This window comes from Dipodomys merriami, unplaced genomic scaffold, assembly GCF_024711535.1.
Source record: "Dipodomys merriami isolate MVZ:Mamm:240054 unplaced genomic scaffold, mDipMer1.0.p SCAF_6, whole genome shotgun sequence".
Classification (NCBI taxonomy): domain Eukaryota; kingdom Metazoa; phylum Chordata; class Mammalia; order Rodentia; family Heteromyidae; genus Dipodomys; species Dipodomys merriami.
The window spans coordinates 59,256,009-59,278,015 of record NW_027206179.1 but is presented as its reverse complement, the minus strand read 5'-3'; the positions used below and the strand labels follow the sequence as shown (position 1 = coordinate 59,278,015).

Here is a 22,007-nt window from a genome sequence, read left to right as displayed (position 1 = left end):
TGCATTCTGTAAGTTTTTATATTTTAGGTTAATTCCCCATCTATTTGTATATGCTGTCTCTATATTTTCAACTGTTGAATAACTCTTAACACTAGTTACTTTAAATTCTGATACTTTTATGATTATGATTCTACTACTTTGTTTTATTTTCCAATCTTGTATAATGTGTATTTGTTTGAAATGGATCTATTTCTATTTTTCTATTCTCTAGTATCAGGCGTTGAAACATTCTAGTCAAGATTTGAGCTGGGTTTTTTTGTTTGTTTGTTTTGTCCTTTTCATCAGTTATTTTTATTGTACCACAGTCTTTGAACTTTTCTGCCTTTACTTTGTATTTAGTTAAGTGTTAGGCTTTTTGATCTTGTGTTTTCCACATTAATTTCTTCTTTTCTTTTTCTTTCTTTTTTTGCTACAGTAGACTGCTAATACTTGTTACTAGGTGCTTACAGGCCTTATGTTTAAGGGCATATGGTTCTCCATTGTCATGATTCAGACTCAGTTTGAGTTATGGGCTGTTCCTGTTCTTAAATTTGGGGTGCTTAATTAATTGGAAATTAAAGGTCTATAAATATGAGGATTCAGAATGTTTTCCGCTCTGTCCCTAGAGCTGAAAAAAATTTAATATTCCTCCTTCTTTAAATAGACGTTCCCCAGAAAATGACAGGTTTTGCTGCTTTCTCCAGGTCCTTTAGGCTTTTATTCTGTTCAGTAAAGGAGATGGGAAGAAGGATGGAGGCAATGCATCGTGCCACAGTTACTTCTTCCTCTTAGCCTATGGAAGTGAAGAAATACTTTGTGCTATATTCAGTTTCTCCCATGAGTAGTGAGAATTGTTAGAGAAGCCTGGTAATTACTGTAAATTCCCTTGTGTCTGCAACTCTCATAATTTCATATTTTTCAAATTAGTTTACATTTACTTAGAAGTTAATTAAAAAGTTTGGATGAAATCTTACCAGTGTTACATTGACAAACGTTTGTTCTTTGTTCCTGCTAAACAAGGTCCTGTATTCCATTCCTCCATTCCTCATTGGAAATTCCTATTCCTGTCTTGTTTTGAGTTTACTTCAAGGCTAGTTAGTTGCCTGACAACCTCAGTTTTCTGATGAGTCCTAACCAAGTTAGGATTCTGTGGATTATCTTATTTTATGCTTATTGCAAGAGAGACTTTTCAGAGTTTTTAAATTATTACTTACTACAAGTAGAAGTCCTCTGTTTCTTCCTAGATATTCAAATTCTTTTTTTTTCCTTTTTTTGGTCGGTCATGGGCCTTGAACGCTGGGCCTGGGCACTGTCCCTGAGCTCTTCAGCTTAAGGCTTTAGTTTAGTTTTATATCAGCTACTTAAAACAATTATCCCAACCATTTATTTTCCTTGGTTTGTTGTTTTGGCTCAGTTTAGTCTCATATGCTCATCTTACATTTCTATTTCACTGTAGTACATTTTTGTGGCTTTTTATTTGCCTAGTTGACTTGAAAAGAAGAATTGTTACATTTATATTTCGTTTATTTTCTTTTTGTTTACAAAATGTGCAATTAGCAATTTCCAAAAATGCAATCCAAAGAGCTTTTAAAAGGCATCATATTTCTTTAAACTTAAAAAACGTTTATTTGGAATACAGTTTACCATATAAATAGTAATCTTCTTGCATACAAGAGATTCTGTTTAGCTTCAGTTACTTAATTTTTGTAATTTTATCTGGTTGTTTAATATATATATATATATATATATATATATATATACATCATGCATTTGAAATATATATGATTCTGTATAGAAGAAATAAGGAGAAGTGTCCGTTTTGAATTTTACAAAGTCATGGGGAAATAAAATAACTATATGGGGTTTTTTTTTGTCTCCAGTTTGCTTAGTGCTGCAATCCTACAAAATTGTAGTTAAAAATACCATAAATATGCCCTTATTTAACAAGTTCTGAGATTTAGGATGCATTTTCTCATGAGCTAAATTATATGTCATGCTAGAGATTTAGCAAAAGCTAGATAAAATGTTTAAGGTTGATGCTTATAAGTTACTACTATATATGTAGCTAGTTAAAATTTAAGTTCACTCTATGGCTTTTCTCTTATTTAATACTAACCTGCTCTTAACTTTTCATCTGTGCTATTTAAGCAAGTAATTTCATTTGTTTATGTATGCATTTTCTAATTTATGTAGGAGTATTAATTTGTAAACTATCAACCATGGCCTAGCATGGTGGCTTATCCCTATAATCCCAACTACATAGGAAACTGAGATCAGGAGCATCATGGTTCAATGTCATCCTACCCAAGAAATTAGTAGGATCTTATCTAAGTCACTAATCCATGAGTTGTTATTAATGCTTATCATTCCAGCTAGAAGTTATAGGTAGGAGAATTATGGTCTAAAAATGGCTCCAGACAAAAAATTAATATCCTATCCAAAAAATAATTAAAGCAAGAAAGGCCTGTGGGGTGTGGTACAAGTGACAAAGTACCTGACTATTAGGAGGCCCTGACATCAAACCATAGTAATGCCAAAAGGAAAAGAAAGGTTAAAAAATTTCTGCCATAGAATTCACTAATCACTAATTAATCTTTTTTATCTGATCTATAGCATTTAGATACATTTCTTCACATAATATAATTAATTTTTAAATTATTAAAGCCTCTCATTTTTAGTATGACTTAGGAAATTTAAATTTTATTCATTTGCTAACTCAAATTATTCTTTCATTATGTTTTGTGACATTATGCTTAAGACAAGAAAATACAAAAAAAGTGAAATCAAAATTTAAGTAACCATACTTGATGATATGGTAATGATTTATTAAAATAGAATTCATTGTATAAAGTGTCCTGACTATGAAGTAGAATTTTATAGCATACAACATTGGAAGAATGTTACTTTATTATGAATGATGTTATAAATCCATTTACTTAAATAATAGGAGGTAAGAAAAATTTAGCTTTCTACTAATTGATTTACCTTTATTCACAATGGCCTAAAATATATCTTGAGTCCAAATATAACCTTTTATAGTATTTAATAATGTAGCTAAGGGTTTTTGTACAGTACTTTTACCTGTGGATGCATTAAAGTTTTAATCATAGACTTCTTACAAATTATCTCAAGTGATACTTAAAACAGATAAAAGACAATACCTAAATCATTTTTTAAACCATGATAGTAAGATCTTATACCATAAATCATACTGTTTTAATCAGGCATGAGTTGTATAGAATTTCATCTGATGTACTTCCTTTGTACTTACTTTCTTTGTACTTACTTTCCTAGAGTTAGTAATGTTGTTAGAGTAGCTGATAAATTTCTCAAGTTGCGAGAGGAATTTCCTTAGGAAATCAGTAGTGTTCTTTCTTAAAAAATGTTTCAACTGAGCCAGTTGCCCGTAGTTCAGGCCTATAATCCTAGCTACTAAGGAGGCTGAGATCTGAGGATCACAGTTTGAATGAAGCCAGCCCATTCAGGTATATCCATGAGACTTTTATCTCCTCTAAACTACAAGAAAAAGTTATACGTGGAGCTGTGGCTCAAGTGGTAGAGAACCAGCCTTGAGTTTAAAAGCTCAGGAACCAAGACATAAGCCTCAGAGTTCAGCGTCAGTTAACCACCAAAAAAAAAAAAAAAAGAAAAAGAAAAAGAAAACAAAAATCAACTGATGTAGCATACAGTAAAAGTGCCTGATTTCAGTCCAGTCTGAATCTTCTCTTCTTGGCGTACAGAAAAGCTACCAATTAAGTTCTTTTGCTCAAAGCAAAAAGCCACAGCTCCACTTCTGGCTCTTTTTGAGTGTATGCATAGTTAATTGAACTTTCTTCCTAACCTGACTTGGAACTGTGATCCTCACATCTTAGCCTCCAGAATAAAATGCTGGCTTCATAGAATAATTTTGGTAGTGTTCTCTTCCTATTTCATTAAAGAGTTTGAGGAATGTTAGTGTTAGTTCTCTTTTAAAGGTCTCATCAAATTCAGCTGTAAAACCATCAGATCCTGCTTTTTCCCCCCAGTGGATAGGAGGTCCTTTCTTGCCATTTGAATTTCATAACTTTTTATTGATCTGCAATACATGACTTTTCAGAACTATATTGAAACCAAACCTTATTGGGAAAGTGCTCTACCATTTGAGTACTGCCCTACAATAGTTAGTAAATTCAACCCAATAGTGTAGTTATAATGTGAACTTTCATGAATCCAGAATTTTTCTCAAAAGTAATTTTATTCCCTCTTTTAATTTCAACTAAAAATACATGTTTATGCTTCCAATAATTAGGTAGATTTTTCTCATAGGCTCACTTTTAACAAGTTTTACATATCATTTCTTCATAGAGGTGATTAATTTAGCCGATAAATTCTAAGACATGATCCTGATGGCAGTAAAAGAAGTTCTATTTGTGCATACTAAAAGTCAGAGAAATTTACTGTGATAATGGTTATTCTGTGACTTCAGGCAACTTGAGGTATTATTTTAGGGGCAGGGGATATTTATTTCATTTTGCACTACCTTTTAAATTAATTTAAGTTAGTAATTTAAATTAATAATTTACTATTACTACTTACGTATTTAAATCATTCCATTAGAGCAGTCAGTCTCAAAGTGTTTTCTGATCAGCAGCCTCAATCAATGTCACCTGAGAATTGTTGGAAGTACATGTTCTTGCATGCTTATCTCTGCTGAATCAGTATTGTAGGGAGGGTAATAGGGGAGAACTGATGAAGTCTGTTTTCATCAAGCTAAGTAATTCTGAACCACAGCAAGGTTGAAAACCTCTGTTTTATAGTAGGTGATTGCCTAGGAGTAGTAGTGTGAAGCAGATGCTACAAACTTGGGTCTTCACTCCAAGCCTTCCCCACTTTTTTTTTCTTTACTGATGTCCCTCCAGACATTTTCTTCGAGTGTTTGTGGAAGTGCACAAGCCTCAGTTTGTTCCATGTTGGTCTCTTTCTCGAAAGTGTTGACCCAGTTAAGAATAGAAAAAGTTAAATAGAAGTGCTGGTACTGAGCTTGCTTTTTCCACATTAAGAAATTTGTAGTACTCCTTAATTCCTATGAGTTGCTTAAAGAATAAAGTTCATGCCAGAGTTTAGTTTTAAATGTTTTTTAATATATCATAAATTATTCCATAATTAGTTTCATTCTTGTTTCATTCTTAAGTGTATCCTCAGATGTAGTTGTAGAAGAAATCTATTTTGAAGCATTGATTTCTTACCATTCTTGTCTTTCCTGCAGAAGAAAGTCTAATATGTTGGCCTCACATCTTCCATAACTTACATAAACTAACATTGATCTCTCACTGTGTACCAGGTACTTTTCCATGTACTTTACATGGCATAGTGTTATTTAATCACCAAGTATTGTGAATACCTTAATTTTACAGGCATAGAAAATCTAATGTCACATGATCACCTAGCTTGCATCTAGCAGACCAGGATTCCAAGCAATCTTTCTCTAAAGAACACATTCTATTTTTTTCTTCTCAAAGGGGCACTACTGGGGCTTGAACTCAGGGACTCGTGCTTTCACTGCTTTCTTTCTCTCAGCTGGTACTCTACCATCTGGCATTCTTGCTGGAGTTATTCAAAGATGGAGTTCTCAGGACTTTTCTGCCTGGAATAATGATCTTCTAAATATCAGCCTCTTGAGTACTAGGATTACAGACACAGGCCACTGACTTCTGGCCAAAGTTCGTATTTCTAAGAGAGAGAGAGAGATCTGTAATCAAATTATTTATTCACCTAAGTAGAATGTTCTCTTCCTCCATTTTTACAGATAACATGAAACTATTGTCAAGAACACCACACAGTATTCATGTAAGGCCAATAGCTTAAAATTCAATACTTGATCAATATCAATAATAATGCAGGAATTTATAAAGAAAAGTAAATGGGTTTATGAAACAGAAAATGCCTACTTTTGCAAAGCAGTTTGGCCAAATTCTAGTTACTTCCTTAGCTGTCCAGCTTTGTAGGAATTCCTTCTTGAGAGCAATAGTTAAATTTCTTGTAACTGGAATAACATATAATAGATGTTCACTTTTTTAATGGATTAACACATGAGACATGTAAGAAATAACTTTCTTGACATTTGACACTTGACATTTGTCACAACTCTGATTTCTTTTCATAGTGTAGTCATCCTAATCTGGAATCTTTTGAGTAGCCTGTGACTTTGAAACTGTACAGTGTTCCTTCTACAGGAAGCTTTATTATTCTATGGGCTAGAGCTGGAGGTTTATAAATTGTGAAGATTTTAATTTAGAAGTTAAGTTTATTTGACATTTTATATTGAATTATATTTATTAGTCTTTATGTCTTAATTTCAACAGCATCACTGCAAAACTTGAAAGAGCTTTAGAAAAAGTTGCTCCTCTTCTTCGTGAAATTTTTGTAGACTTTGCCCCATTCCTATCTCGTACACTTCTTGGCAGTCATGGACAAGAGCTATTGATAGAAGGTATGATTTCTCTATTTTAATTATTTTAGTTTTCTATAATGTATCATGAATCATGGCATAAGTTTTGCTTCTAGAAGAATATATTTATATATATTTATATATATATATAGCCAAAATAATGTAAAGATAATGCATCCATAAATTCTAGTAAGAATTTAAATGGTTTCTTTTTATCATTTTAAAATGACATTCTGCACAATGCCAGTGACAGAATTTTGAAAACAAGAACAAACTATGTAAGGTGTTGGAACAGGAACCTCTGGTTCTTCTAATTTCAGTCTTATCAGGGCTACTACTATCCTCCCATTAAACAATGTCCTCTAAAATGTCCTTTGGAATCTGAGAGCCATGCTTCTTTACATAACTTATTCATGTAGCATTTTTAATGTGAGAATTCTTAACTGAGAGTTAAAGAGTTTAGAAATACTAAACTGGGAATTGATGAAGTCCTATCTTCTGTCCAACAGCTTAAGTAGATTGAGGCAAATGAGAGAAATTTATTGTGGTGAAAATTCCATTTATGAAACTGTACCAAGAGAGTAGCTTTGAAAATTATGGCTAACCAAAGTTCTATTTCTTTTTTAAAAAGTTTAACTTTATGACTATCTGTGGGCTTCAGAAAGGAGAAATCAATATCAAGATAATTGAGTAGTTAAATATAGATTTATATGGTCCTTGGAGTTAGCTGTCATATGTACTACTTTAGATTTTACCTCTGATTTGCCAAGGAAGCAAGAATGTTCCGCACCTGTTTTGTCATTGAATCTACTGCTTCTGCACAGTGTTTGTTTGTTTTTATGAGGTAAAACAGTAACAAATAACAGCCTATGGCTCCATTGCCTTGCTCTATGCCTTTGTGAATTACTGTGTTTCTTGGTACCTTAGTTTCATTTCTGTACAGTGTAATCAATGACAGCATTCCAGTGTTCTGCAAAGAATTAAATTCCATAATGAGCCTTGTATAATGTTCTTCGAACAAAGGCACCTAATGGCAATATTCAAGAGGAAAATTGTCCATGAATATGGCTCAAGCAAAGTGAACTGGAAAGGGCAGCCAAGAGAGGTACCTTAAGAGGTGTGTAAAAGGGAGGCTGCTGTAGTTTTGACAAGAGTAGAAATGTCTCTCTTAGTGCTACTATTGTCATTGTTATTTTTATTACTCCTATTCACAAAATGAAGTAGAAAATGTTTCAGAGAACAGGACTTGGAGAATTGCAGTATTTTAAATGTCACTGAAAGCAAATTTAAAAATTATGTAGTTCTTGACCACGGGTTGTGCCTATAATTTAAATAGCTTCATTGACATATCAATGATTATACATGATTGGCTGTTCATTGATTCATTCAGAAAATATGAATTTTTTACATCTTTAGTGCCAGAAGTTAAAAACTGTATCTCTACCTCTGGGAGCAAACAGAGTAAAAATGAATAACTACAAGTCAATAAACATAGATAGATAGATAGATAGATAGATAGATAGATAGATAGATAGATAGATAGGTAGATAGATAGATAGATACATACATACATCCATACATACATACATACATACTTACATCCATCCATCCATACATCCATACATACATACATACATACATACATACATACATATAATAAAACTATAGCCAAGGTATAGTTGTAAGACTCTTTTAAGGGCATAAACCTCTGATAGAATCAAAGTAACTGTTTATTCCTGGTCTTACTCCTGCCTGTTACTAAATCGGTACACATTTATGAAAGCTTAGTTTGTGTTTGCTTAGTTCTCCTTAATTACTGTACCAGCTCACTATGTTTTCTGAATTCCACACAGATTTTGAGCTACCTTATATGAGTATTTCCAACCAGATAGTATACTGATACCTTAAACTTACTTTATCCAAAATGTACTGATTCTTTTCACATAGCTTTTTATTCCTAAATTTATCTTCTTGTTATTAAAATCGCCATTAATATAAAAATGTTTTTTCTTAAAACCATTAGCTTTCTGTTATGATATTTATAATTATTTGTTGGAAAATAATTTCTGAAAACATTATCTTAGAGTCTAGTTCCTCAAATATTCAAATATTATATCAAGCTATGTTATAAGCCATACAAGATGACATAAATATTAAGGTAGATAAAAGAGGAAGACTTGTAAGACACCAAATTTTTAGAGGATAATTTTTTACTTTATTTTGTTTTAATTCTTTTCCCTCTAGTTACAAGTTAGTGATGAGCAAAAATGCTGTAATTTATAGTTTAATACTTTTCTGACATCTCACTTTTTCAATTTAAAATTTTTAATAAATATTAATTGAAAACCAATCCATAGCTATTCCTCTTATTTTCATTCATTTGTGTTTTTTCCAAAATTGATGAAATCCATAAATACTGTTAAAAGATAAAATTAAAATATAAAATAAAGTTACTATTGTAGTAACATTATCAGTAATGGGTGTCACATTATTTCTAAAATTAAGTCACAAATTGTTTACTGAGTTGTCTAGATGCCAAAGCAGAGGTGAAATTAGGTAAAGTTGTAAGACTTACACTACCAGTTCCTTAACAAGTCTGTGACAATGTTCTTTGGAATTATTCTGTTAACTTTTTAACTGTTGTATGTTGGTTCTTCAGAATCATCATGTATAACCTCCTTTCCAGAATTTTCCATAGGCAGATACCTCAGCTTTTGAATTCTTTCACTATACAAAGAAAAGTTAGAGAAAAGTGGCTGAGTAACTAGGAACTAGGTTTAGGGCTCCTCTACATTTACCTCACCTATTCTAAATTGAGTTGAAAGAGTATTAACAGTAAATCTCTACTGATAACATGACATAAAGCTAAATGTAGATAATTTAAAAAGTAATTAGACTAGAAATGAGATACTGGAACAAGTAAAATTGTTAATTTATTATGTGATTCTCTAGTTCAGTACAACTTTATCACTTTTTATACTCAAAAGATTTTTTATATATCCAGTTTTAATATTCATGTCCTTCTATGCTGATATAGAGTATAAGGTTTTTATAAAAGTTTATCACATGATAGGTTTTTAAATTGTGGGTTTTCCTTTTAAATGCCATCACTTGGCAAAATGAAATTTTGAAAGTCTTAAGCTATTGTCCTTCAATTATTTACTAGTCTATGCTCTCCAAATACATAGAAATTATTTCTGCATTACAGAATAATATTTAGTATTGCTCAGAATTTGGTTATAATCTTCTTGTCTAGATTTGACTGATCACTATCCTTTTGTGATAGAAGACATTCCTTGAACATACAAACAATTTAGCCACTGTCACATTTCCTTGTTAGTGTGTAACTCTTATTCCTGAACAGCATACTCATTCTTTGAGTCTTGTTTCAGGTTCTGAAAGCCAAATTAACATCCTCTCTTCTATGTTTCTATAGTATTTTATTCACCTACTACTAAGAAAATGACTTTCATATGTGCACAGAAAGTACCTTAATATTATATTGACATTGCATAACTTAGATATTGTTATATAATAAATATGAAGTATTTTCCCCTATACTTTAATATAACATTTTTTCTTTAATGGCAGCTTTTGTAAACTTTGAAAATAGAGAGAGATGAAACAATTTTATCTTCCTAAAGGAATTCTAAGTGCCGCCTAGCTATTCATCCCCATAAGTTTCCTAGTACATGTATACCAAGTGCATTCTATGTAGTTTTCTCCCTTTCATGTAGAAATGCATGGCCTTACCTGTTGTTCTTTTTTCCCCAATCTGGGGGTTAAACCCAGGACCTGGAATGTGTTCTACTACTAAGCTTCATCTTCAGTTTCCACATTCTCATTCATGAATGTTCACTCTTGTTTTCCATTTGCTATCCTCTATACCTTTAATGTTACCAGCTTTTCCTCTCTCTGGAAAAGAAAAGCTTCTAAACCATGCAGAACTAAGGGTATTTGCATGGTAAACACATCATTATCTTAATTATTGAATATTACTGGTTAAGAAATAGTATTCATGATTAATAGGTCTCATGGCTTTGACTTCCCCATACTTATGTGTATGGCAGAAACAAAATTTGAGTAACTGAGGATACTTGAGAAAACACTCTTAGTCTAATTTCACTAATCATAAAATATATTTATTTTGCATCTTTACATGGTGCTTTTTATTCAGTTTTTCTTAATAAAAACAAGATTTGGGCTGGGAAGGAGGCTCAGTGGTAGAGCGCTTGCCTTGTATGCTCAACGCCCTGGGTTCGATTCCTCAGCACCACATAAGCAGAAAAAAAAGCTGGAAGTGGCTGTGTGGCTCAAGTGGTAGAGTGCTAGCCTTGAGCTGAAGAACTGAGGAACAGTATGCAGGCCCAGAGTTCAGGCCCCACGACCAGACCCCCCCCCAAAAAAGAAGATTTTTCTTGTAGATTTATCAGTAATATTTTTTATTGTGTATGTCTTTTAAACTATGAGCTAAACTAATATCCTTTCAAATTTTATAGTCAAAACTTATAGCCAAAGATGACAAAACAATCAGTGGTTCAAAATGGTTAGATTTGTATGGCTTTCTGAAGCAATGACGAATGTACTCAAGAGAATATATGGCACCTGTCTGAAAGAGAGTGGAGAGGAACTTATTTTAGAATTTGAATCTATGGCCAGTTGTAGGTAGAGTGTTAGCTGCTAGGAAGTAGAATAGAAGCTGAACATTTTGATTTATGAGGTAGAAGTTATCATTACTCATAATCAGTAGAGATATAGTATATTTAAGGGTGTGTATGCTTGCATGGTGTTCATTTGAATGTTCCATCATGGAAGAGGGTAGTCTTGCAAAATGGTTTATATTCTGTATTATTTATTTCAATTGGGACCCTGAAAAAATATTCAGGGTAAGTTAATTATGATGAGTGTACAGCAAAATAAAAGTTTTAAGTGTCTAAGGAAAAAAATGAAATAAAATCAAACTTCAAACAGTTTAGATTTGGGAAAGGGTACTCATTAACCAAGAGTACTCAAGACAACTTCATATCCTGCTGCTTATCTATGTGCATTGACTTAGTCTTTTCACATACCTGTAAAATTAGATTATTTTGCTTAATCATCAGACTATGGCTCACCCTATCACTTTATCTCTGAATATGAATATTCTGTTAGTCTAAATGTCTTTTATCATCTGACTGTAATAACCAAGAAAGAAACTAAATGGCTTAACCGCAGTTATGATTGTGTCCTTTAAGAGATGGATGTCTTCTGCTAAAAGCCACTTAAGTCTAGTAAGTGGTAGCATGTACTTTTTAGGAACTACATAAAAGATGAAATATTTTAAAATGATTTGTAGCGGTGGATGACGTTTCAGGTAGTGCCATGAAATACTTCAAGGCTCTTTAGAGTTTCTAAGAGGACTCTAATGTTTCTTTAAAGTATAAAAATACAGGATTGGGGATTTAGCTCAGCAGAAGAGTGCCTTGCCTGGCAAGCACAAGACTCTGAGTTTGGTCCTCAGCTTGGGATTGGGGGAGCTATAAAGTATAAAAATACAGTATAAAATATTACAGTATTATTATAAGAAAATAACCCTACTTGAGAAGTCTCTAAAGTGCCATGGACCATTAATAGTAGCAGTATGGCTAAATTCTTAGAAAGCCTTGTGTATGTTTATATATTTATCTTATCAAAATTAAGTATCAAAATACAATTTTAGAATTAACATTTTTAAATTATAATACTGGACAATTCAATGCAACAAATTCAAACATAACAATGAATGAAACATAATTTTTAAATACATGATTTTTTCAAATAAGGATGGAAATAGAAGCTAAAATAATAACTAAGAACAAAAAATGGGTATTCGGAGAAACAATAGAAGGTAAAATAATAGCTAAGAACAATAGATGGGTATTCAGTGAAACAATAGAAGGTAAAATAATAGCTAAGAACAACAAATGGGTATTCATAAGTCTAGGTAAAAATGATCCCATTAAACCCCACTGTGCCTGAAGGGAAAAAGTCTAGCTATAGCTGCGTAATACATATAGTATGGTCAAATGCATGGGAGATTGGTGGGAAGCAGGCAAGCATTTGAGAAATATGGTTACACATAATTACTGGAAAATTCAGAAAAGTCCATGAACCTCTCCAGTTAACCACCAAAAGCCAGAAATGAGAATGTAGCTTAAGTGGTAGTGTGCTAGCCTTAAGCACAAGAACAGCACCCAGCCCCTAAGTTTTAGCCCTATGACCAGCACCAAAAGTCAATAAATCAGGAAAAAAATTATTTCCTAAATTTTATATAATCCCATATGGCTACTTGTTACTGCATGAACTGAGTAGATAATTTTACATATCCAAATAATAAAAAACATATTGAATGAAGTCTTTCATGTAAAAGGGAAATGTTCCAATTATTTCTTACATGCATAATTATTCACAATCAAAACAATTAACATATGTAGGAAATGAGCTAGCCAAACAGTAATCATAAATTTTATGCCTTAAGATTTCAATCATGAGTAACTTTCACAAAACTTAATATTTAATATTTTTATTCCTAACAAACTACATACAATTCAAATTGTGAATTAAGTTTTAGTACTTCTTTGTTCCTTAATGTTCCATAAGTCCAGAACTAATTTAAAACAAAGTTTTTATTATATATTCTGTTATTGGTGTATGTTGTTTAGTTTTGTAATCCTTTGAAAATGTAATATATATCTCTAATATACTTGCCATGCAAAAGCAAACTACAGCTGCAGTTGTCTAACTCCTGTTTAAAGACAGTGTCATTATCAAAAAAATAAACTTAAGTGGTATTAATAATATTGTTTACATTTTCATTTATCTGCCTGTGTGTGATGGTATATCCTGAAAAATTCTTATGATTTTCCATATTCCTTTCCATAATATGTACTAATAATATTTTCCTATTTTATTTACTACATGATACCCTGAATCTGTTTTCCTTATAACCTTTAAGAAATATATTTCATGCCAGGAACCAGTGGCTCACTCCTGTAATCCTAGCTACTCAGGAGCCTAAGAGCTGAGGATCATGGTTCAAAGCCAGCTCCGGCAGGAAAGTCCTTGAAACTCTTACCTCCAATTAACCACCAGAAAACTGTAAGTGGCGCTGTGGCTCAAGTGGTAGAGCGCTCACCTTGAGCTGAAGACTCAGGGACAGTGCTCAGGACCAGAGTTCAAGACCCACAACCCACAAATAAATAAATAATTTAATTTTAGTACCAAACTTAACTAGTATAAGCCATCTAAAATAAAATGTTATATTTCTTAAGACTGAATTTTAGCAACTAAAAAGCTTATTTTAAAATTTCTATTTACTTCTTTTGATAAATTTTATTAGTTCAACACATGCATTTATTTTCCATTCTTGGCATAATAATATCTGTCTAAGCATAAGTGTACAGGTATAAATACTTTGTTAAAAGGAATAAATCTAAGAGATTTGTTGTAGAACCAAGGACAATACTTAACAATATGTTGTATTATTGAAAAATACTAATTAAACAGAACAGAAACTGTTTCTGCCAACAAAATGATACACACATGAGGTAATACATGTTGTAATTGGTTAGTTTTAATCTTATAAAATGTATATCTGCAAAAACATCCAGTTGTATGCAGTAAATACATAGTATATCGATTTAAGTGAGTAGTGCTAAATGTGTTCCTTGGAACTTCCATACCTGGCAGTGATTTCTCAAATATGACATCAAAGACACAGGCAACCAAAACATAGACATATTGTACTTAATGAATATTAAACATTTTGTAGCTAAAAATCAGTATCACCAGAGTAAAATGGCAATTCACAGAAAAGGAGAAAATATTTACAAATTACTTATTTCCTAAAAAATTACTTATTTCCTAAATAAAAATGATCTGGGTATTTGATGAGACATTTCTCCAAAGAAGATATAAATATGGCATTCAAACACTTGAGAAAATACTCAACAGCATTAATCATTAGGGAAATGCACGTCAAAACCACAGAGCTACCACTTGGCAGACAAAAAGATCAGAAAGCAACGAATAATAGAGGATATGAAAAATTGAAACTCTGTGTCTCATAATTGTTGGTGATAACATAAAATGGTATGACTGATGCAAACAGTATGTAGTTCCTAAAAAATTAAAAATAATACATGATCCAGCATTTCAACATGTATTTAGAGCAGGATCTCAAGTATATCTGTTCACCCACGTGCATAGTTGCATTATTTATAGTAGCTGAAATGTAGAAACAATTCAACTCCCATTGATAGATGAATATATAAGGGACATGTGGTATTTGCCTACAGTGGAATATTATTCAACCTAATAAAATGAAAAACTGACATGATTAAAATACATTGAATACTGAAGACATTATTCTAACTTTAATACATGAGTCACAAAAAGACAAAGACTGTATGACTCTGTTTACATGAGGTGGTTGGACTAAAGTCAAAAAGGTAGAATGTAGCCAGGGCCTAAAGGGAGAGAGTAATTATTGTTCAGTAAGTGTGAAGTTTCAGTTTTTTGACACTAAGAATTACAGAGATGAATGGTGGTCATGGTTGTACAAGATTGTAAACTTCATACCACTTTATAGGTATACTTAGAAGTACTTCACATGGTAAATTTCAGGCTGTGTGTATTGTACTACAACAAAAAATGAGAATATTAACTTGGAATTAAATAATTTTATTAAAAACAGACCAGAGCAATATAAAATTCAATACAGTCCTTTTCTGTTTTAATATCAGCAAACAGAGTGAATGTTAGAGGTAATTGCTTCGTGCACACCATAAATTTTTGTATGCATTTCCATTATTTGTATTCTAATAAATATACTTTGATGTGAACCAAGTAAAAAAAGTCAGTAATGTATGATAATTCAAACTTAAAATATTCTGAGAAACATATCAAAGAGCTGGAAATATAGCTCATTGGTAGAGCATAATGCTCTGGAATTAATTCCTAGAACACTATCAGAAGAAAACACATTGTTTAATGGAATTCAAAAATTATGCAAGCCAGAAAAATAGTGAAAGCCTATCAGTTGCTGAGCTCTTAGAAATATTCCTCAAAAATAGGTAGGGAATAAATATTTTTACAGGCATTAGAAGCTGGCAAAATTTTTTGCCAGCAGATTATATTATGAAACTAGTAAACGGTACTTTTTTTAGCCAAGGCTTAATGATAACATGAAAACATGGGTACATACAATGAAAAAAGTTTAAGAAGTAGTTAATAGTGTACATGTATTGAAAACAGTTTTCTCAGTTTTAGTTCATGCATAACAAGTGTGTGTTCACATTCACTCATTCAGTATAAAAATGTAGGAAAACATACCTCCTGAATCAAAAATCTCAACCCCAAATTAATTATCTTTGAAAAAATAGCAACTATGAAACATCAGGTGATATTGAGAGGGGGACATGAATTTTAGCATTCACCACCTTCACCACAGGCTTTAACTAGTAAAGCACAAAAGACCTACAGATTATAGATGAGAAAATAAAACTTTAATTTAGGTGAGACTATGTAAAGGATCCTAAGACTCTGTCATCTATTACTGTTCTGTTGTTCAAAATGGTAAAGCCACTTTGAAAAATAATTTGGTATTGTATTAAACTATAAACATTTAAAATTTAGCCCCACAACTTTACTTATTTTACTGTTTCAGATGTCTCTATAATTCTTTTTATAAAATTTCATAGTAATCACAACTATAAGCACAACTGTAAGCAACTATGTTCTGTATTCTTCACAACACAAACAAGTACAGGGATAGCCCTGTGATAGATTACAACTCAGCTTTAAAATCAAAAAAAATCAAAATTTTAAAAAGACCTACTGATTCTCAGAATGCATAAATCTCAGGGGGGAGTGAAAATAGATGCAGGGTAGTGGATAAAATAATATTTGAGGCATTATTGGAGAAATCTCACAGTGAAATAGAAGAGGAAGGTAGGCTAGTTTAAATGTTATTTGAAATTCTCAGGGAACGGAGATCTATGTTTTGAAGGAAATAGGAAAAACTACCATTGGAGATAACAAATGAAGATGTTTGATAGGGATAAAAGAAACAATGAAGTTCTCAGTCAATATAGAGCTTCACTTCGGAAGGAAGTCATGGACATTTCTAAGCCAAAAGGAGAATTTATAGAGTAGACTAGGTTTAGGAAATCATAAAGGGAACATTCTGCCCATTATATTTGCTTTATGTTCTTTTAGGGATACCATCATTTTGTTAAATCTGGATTCTAAACAGTAGCTTTTTTAAAAACTGGACTGATATGCTGATAACTTATGAAAAGAATTCTTACAAAGTAATAGAAATTTTCTAGTCTTGGAACTAACACAATTGTTTATTCAACATACTTATTGACCAAAATATTTATCACAGATTCAAATAACACAAAAACAATGCCTTCTATCTTCTTGATCATAAATATTGTAACTGCACAATTTATGTTTCAGTGTGGAAACATTTTAGCGACTACTACAAAGACATGCCTTGATAAGAATGATTTTATGAATGCCATTAAATAAATATGATTTTATCATCAATTAAAAAGTTTATGACTCATTAGTTATGACCAATATATTTATGAATATTTTGTGGCTGAGTTGAAACTATATCCCCAAATCTAATATGAAATCAGATATTGATGACAAGTTAACAAACTTGTTTTTACTAAAAAAATTTATTAAGAAACATAGGCCAGGCACAGGTGGCTCACACCTGTAGTAATCCTAGCTATTCAGAAGTCTGAGATCTGACGATCATAGATTGAAGCCAGTCCAAGCAGGAAAGTTTGTGAGACTCTTATCTCCAAGTAACTACCCAAAAAAAAGGTGGAATTGAAGCTGTGGCTCATGTGGTAGAGCCTTAGCAAAAATGCTTTAGGACAGTGCCTAGTTCCCTGACTGAAACCAACAAAAAAAAAGGAAGGAAACACAGAGATAACATGTCATTATATTCTAGTCTTCCAGAAGGAAAAATGAAGTAAATTGTATAGGAGTTGAAATTCACAGAGATTAGAAATGTAAATGACAACATATAAATCTGAAGTAGGACAAAGGGATTAGCACCCAAAATATAGGTATTCTGTCTGAACTAGCTGGTATAGGATTAACTGGAGACAAGCACTTTATTAACAATGAAAGATGAGCTTGCATTTACTTAGTATCTGATGGCTCTTTTCTTCAGGTTGGTCTAAGTAAAACCTACAGTTTTAAAAACTGAATCCTGTTTCTTTTACTGTATAAAATGGAGTGGAAATTTATTTATTTTATAGTATGACCAAAAAAGCTTCAGAGTACAATTTTCTTTTTATTTCTCTTAATAGAAGGATAGAAATTTTGCATAGATCAATTGAAGTGGAACTTAACCTTCTGTAGCCCCAGGTGACAGGGATATACAGTGATGATAGATACGAATAGATAAAATTCAGCCAGTTATGGACAAGAGTCTTAGAAAGGAACAATTAATTGCAGCCAATTATGGAATAGCAGCCTCTGAGAATGAGGTAGGACAACAGTAACTACATACTTACTACATGATATCTGCATATGCAGTTATTTGATAATTGATTGGTCCAGAAAATGAAAGCTAAGCTACTGGCTACTTAAGCATTTTTCATGTTAACCATAATAACAACAATATAAAGTCATATGTGCATTTAATATTATACACACAGTAGACACAAAAGAATTTTGCTTTGGTGGCATGTTTATATAAAGAATTCAGTGAGATCAATGTATTCCAAGTAATTGAATAACGTAGAAAAGTCTTTTTATAATTGAATTATTTGTTTATTAATCAGGGGATGCCTTCCATTTGTCTACCTTCTAGATTATGCCTTTAAATCTATCATTGACTTCCTCTAAGAAGATGAACTTCAAGTTTGAAAGTTCCCTTGGAAACTTAAAACTCTGTCATATAGCACAATATACTTTTTCTTGAGAGCATGTATCAAAATTGTAACTAGGTAATTGTTTGATAATATCTCTATTATCTGCCAGAGAATAAGTTCTTCCAGGACCTGCTATATAACGTGTGCCCAAAAGCACTTGTTAATAGGTTAGAAGATAAAACAAATGAAGCTTCCTATTGTTGAATGTATGGTATTAATGATAGAGAAAACTGTAATTTATTTATCAAGAAGCAATACAAAAAATCTTCTGACTGACTTATTCCAACACCGAGTATTTTGTGCATGATGGCAATAGTAACCATTTTCCATTTTGCTTATTTAGTAATGAATTTCACTGTAATACTGAAAGTTTGTTGGTATTCTACAAAGGTGAGCTTTCTAGTATTTAACTTCCCTGGCATTGCTTTATTTTCAACCCGATAAATTTTTGTAAAATAACAGTACAATATACTAAAAACCACAAGATGTACAACATACTGGTTAGCTTTAAACTTGTATGAGAAACCAGGTATATAGGGACATGTCAGCAGAGCCAGGAAAGTTCTTACTGCTTCATGATCACCATTGAAAGTTAGCGGAAAACAGCATGGAAGTGAGGGGGCGTGTCAGGGATGATGAGTTTGACAAAAGCAGCAGAATAAAAGAAAAACTTCTTAAATTTTGAGCATGGAGAGATAAAATCAAGATTTAGAAGCAGTCTGTCAGTTATATACAACAAGAATTGGCATGGAGGCAAACCAAACAAATACGACTTTTTTGACCAAATACGATTTTATTTTATTTTGTTTTATTTTATTTATTTTGCCCATCCTGGAGACTGAACTCAGGACCTGGGCAGTGCTCAAGGCTAGCACTCTACCACTTAAGCCACAGTGCCACTTCTGCTTTTTCTGTTTATGTGATACTGAGGAACCAAACCCAGGGCTTCATGAATGCTAAGCAAGCACTCTACCATTACTAAGCCATATTCCCAGCCCCCAAATAGGATTTTAAATAAATGTTTACATGTGGACAAGGAAAGATAAAGACAGGTAGTTGAAAGCATATAAAAGTGAAAAGAAGACATTGTCCCCATTTTTAGTTTCAGTGCAATGCAGAGTAATTGACTGCTTATTGCACAGACTTGCTCTGCAGAAACACTTGTCAGCCTTCATGGGGACAATCAGAAACTAACATTTAAGGGCCATAAGATACTCTGTAAATACTTTTGTCTTCATTTACATACTTTTTGCTCCTGTATTTAAGTCTAGAACAAAATAGAAATCTCATACCTACATGACAAAGACCCTGTATGTATTTAAGTCATCTCTTCCCTTCCATGTCAGTTTAGCTCAGGAAGACCTGAGGGAAGGACACAGAACTGTGGATATGCACACTAGAAGAACTGATTTTTTTAGTGCAAAAGTTGGCAAACTAAAGGAAACATTTAGACTTTGTGATGGTCTAGTTTCATATTAAATACTCAGCTTTGCCATTTTAACATAGATATAGCCATTATCATATATAAATGGATATGACAGTATTTCTGTAGAACATTATAATACTGAAATTGAATTTTATTCATATTTAAATTATGTCGAAATTTTCTTGTTTTCTCTCAACCATTTCAACCAGTCTCTCAACCATTTATATGGTGTCATCAACAAAGCATTATACAAGAACATAGCGAAGCATAGCATAGCATAGAATAACATAGCATAACATTGTATAGCATAGTGAGAAGTGCTGTTTTGCAAAACATTTTCTTCAGTTACATGTACTGCAACATGATGTAAATTATATTGCTACAGATTTAAAATAAGTCATTAATCTACTATTTACTAGCCAACAAATTTAGCATCAAGAAAAGCAAGTTAGTTTAAATTTATACATCATTTAGTTTGTAGAGACTACACTAAAACCATTCTAGAATTTGGGTTTAATTATAAATTAGATCCCAATTAAAGCATCCTACAATACAAATAAAATTGCCTAGTTTTGAGTGTTCAAGATTAACAGTAATATATTAAGTTGTTTCAAGGAAAATGAAAGAACTGGTTAATATTAGTATTCCAGTTATTACTTGCTGTCTACCTAAATTGTTTTAAATACCAATACATCTACATAGAACATTTATAAGCTGGCTTTTTCCTGGCCCTTGATTTTGGCTGTCCTAATATGGTGTTACTTGCTCTCTAGTTTCAGGATAGGAGGTCAGACCCAGGCCATGTCAACTTTTCCATCAGCCTCTCATCTGTCCTTTTCGGGTATCAAAACAAAATTTCCACATTACAGATGCTCCTTAATTAGGTGGAATTACTACAGCTTAGGTGGACCCAGAATCACAGGAGAAATAAACCATCCCTTGCATTAAGTCTTGCTAGAGAATCCCAAGGAAATCAGATAAGAGAATAAACATTTCCTACATGTCACAGTGGAGAAGTTGTTACCACTTTTCTGTCTGTCCTTTTGTACTCATGTAGCTCATTGTGTGCATATAAAGGCCAGTTTTAATACACAAGAAAATGCCTTTAATTTTTAAATTATTGGAATTTGTTGTGTTTGAAATTATTTGTGTATGTGTGTTTGAATTTAACACCAATTTCAAAAGGAATGGCCACAAGTTAACTATGGAAATGTCTGGTATAATTATTAAATCAGTATTTCATATACCATTGTGAATGAACAAGTTATATTTAATAATTTTATTGATATCTTTTCAAAATTCTTAGATGATGAAATATGTGACATAAATATAAAGATATGTGAAATCCACACATTCAGTATGTACTATAATTTTATTTTTGATATGTTTTCCTAGTCTTCATATATTTTTGTGTATGCTACTCAGTTTAAGAATACTCTTTCTGCATAATAATTCCACTATAAGAATATTATATGAGGGCTGGGAAGGTGGCTCAGTGGTAGAGCGCTTGCCTTGCATGCTCGAGACCCTGGGTTCGATTCCTCAGCACCACATAAGCAAAAAAAAAAAAAGCCGGAAGTGGCGCTGTGGCTCAAGTGGTAGAGCGCTAGCCTTGAGCTGAAGAGCTGAGGGACAGCACCCAGGCCCAGAGTTCAGGCCCCATGACCGGACCAAAAAAAAAAAAAAAAAAGAATATTATATGAGAATACCCCTCTGTGATGATTGCTTGTAATAGAATTTTATGAATTTACAGTTCTGATTATTGGAAAAGCCATTATAAATCAGAAGACAGAGAGACAGAGAGAGATATTATCCACTTCTACAGCTTTCTCCAATGTAGCCTAGTATTTTCTCTTTCTTCATTACTTTCCCTTACTTTGGAAACCTTCCCTCACTATTGCAAAGTGGTCATCTTTGGTTTTCTGTACTGTTTCTTAGACTGCATAGTATCCTGGTACAGTTCCTAATCGTTTCATTAATGTTCCTGCAAAATGTTTATGCTTTGGTATACTTAGCATTGTTAGTCTGATTATTAAAAATAATGATTGTGTCTTTGACACAATCCTGAGGCTTGAACTCAAGATTTAGTATTATCCCTGAGCTTTGTTCTCAAGGCAAGTACTCTGCCACTTGAGCCACTTCTCCACTTTTTGGTGGTTAATTAGACATAAGAATCTCTTGGACTTTCCTTCCGGGGCTGGCTTTGAGCTGGCTCCTCATATCTCAGCTTCCTGAGTAGTAAATATTAGACTTC

At 32.5% G+C, this 22,007-nt stretch overlaps 1 protein-coding gene across 3 annotated transcripts in view; it reads left to right on the top strand.

Annotated features, from left to right (window-relative positions):
* The window catches only part of Nbea (neurobeachin), a 536,577-nt gene that overhangs the window by 189,862 nt on the left and 324,708 nt on the right, over positions 1–22,007 (top strand). For all 3 annotated transcript variants that reach the window (XM_070002976.1, XM_070002975.1, XM_070002977.1), the window contains one exon: positions 6,321–6,448. In XM_070002976.1, the coding sequence (XP_069859077.1) occupies positions 6,321–6,448 (128 nt within the window). The remainder of the gene's footprint in view (positions 1–6,320; positions 6,449–22,007) is intronic.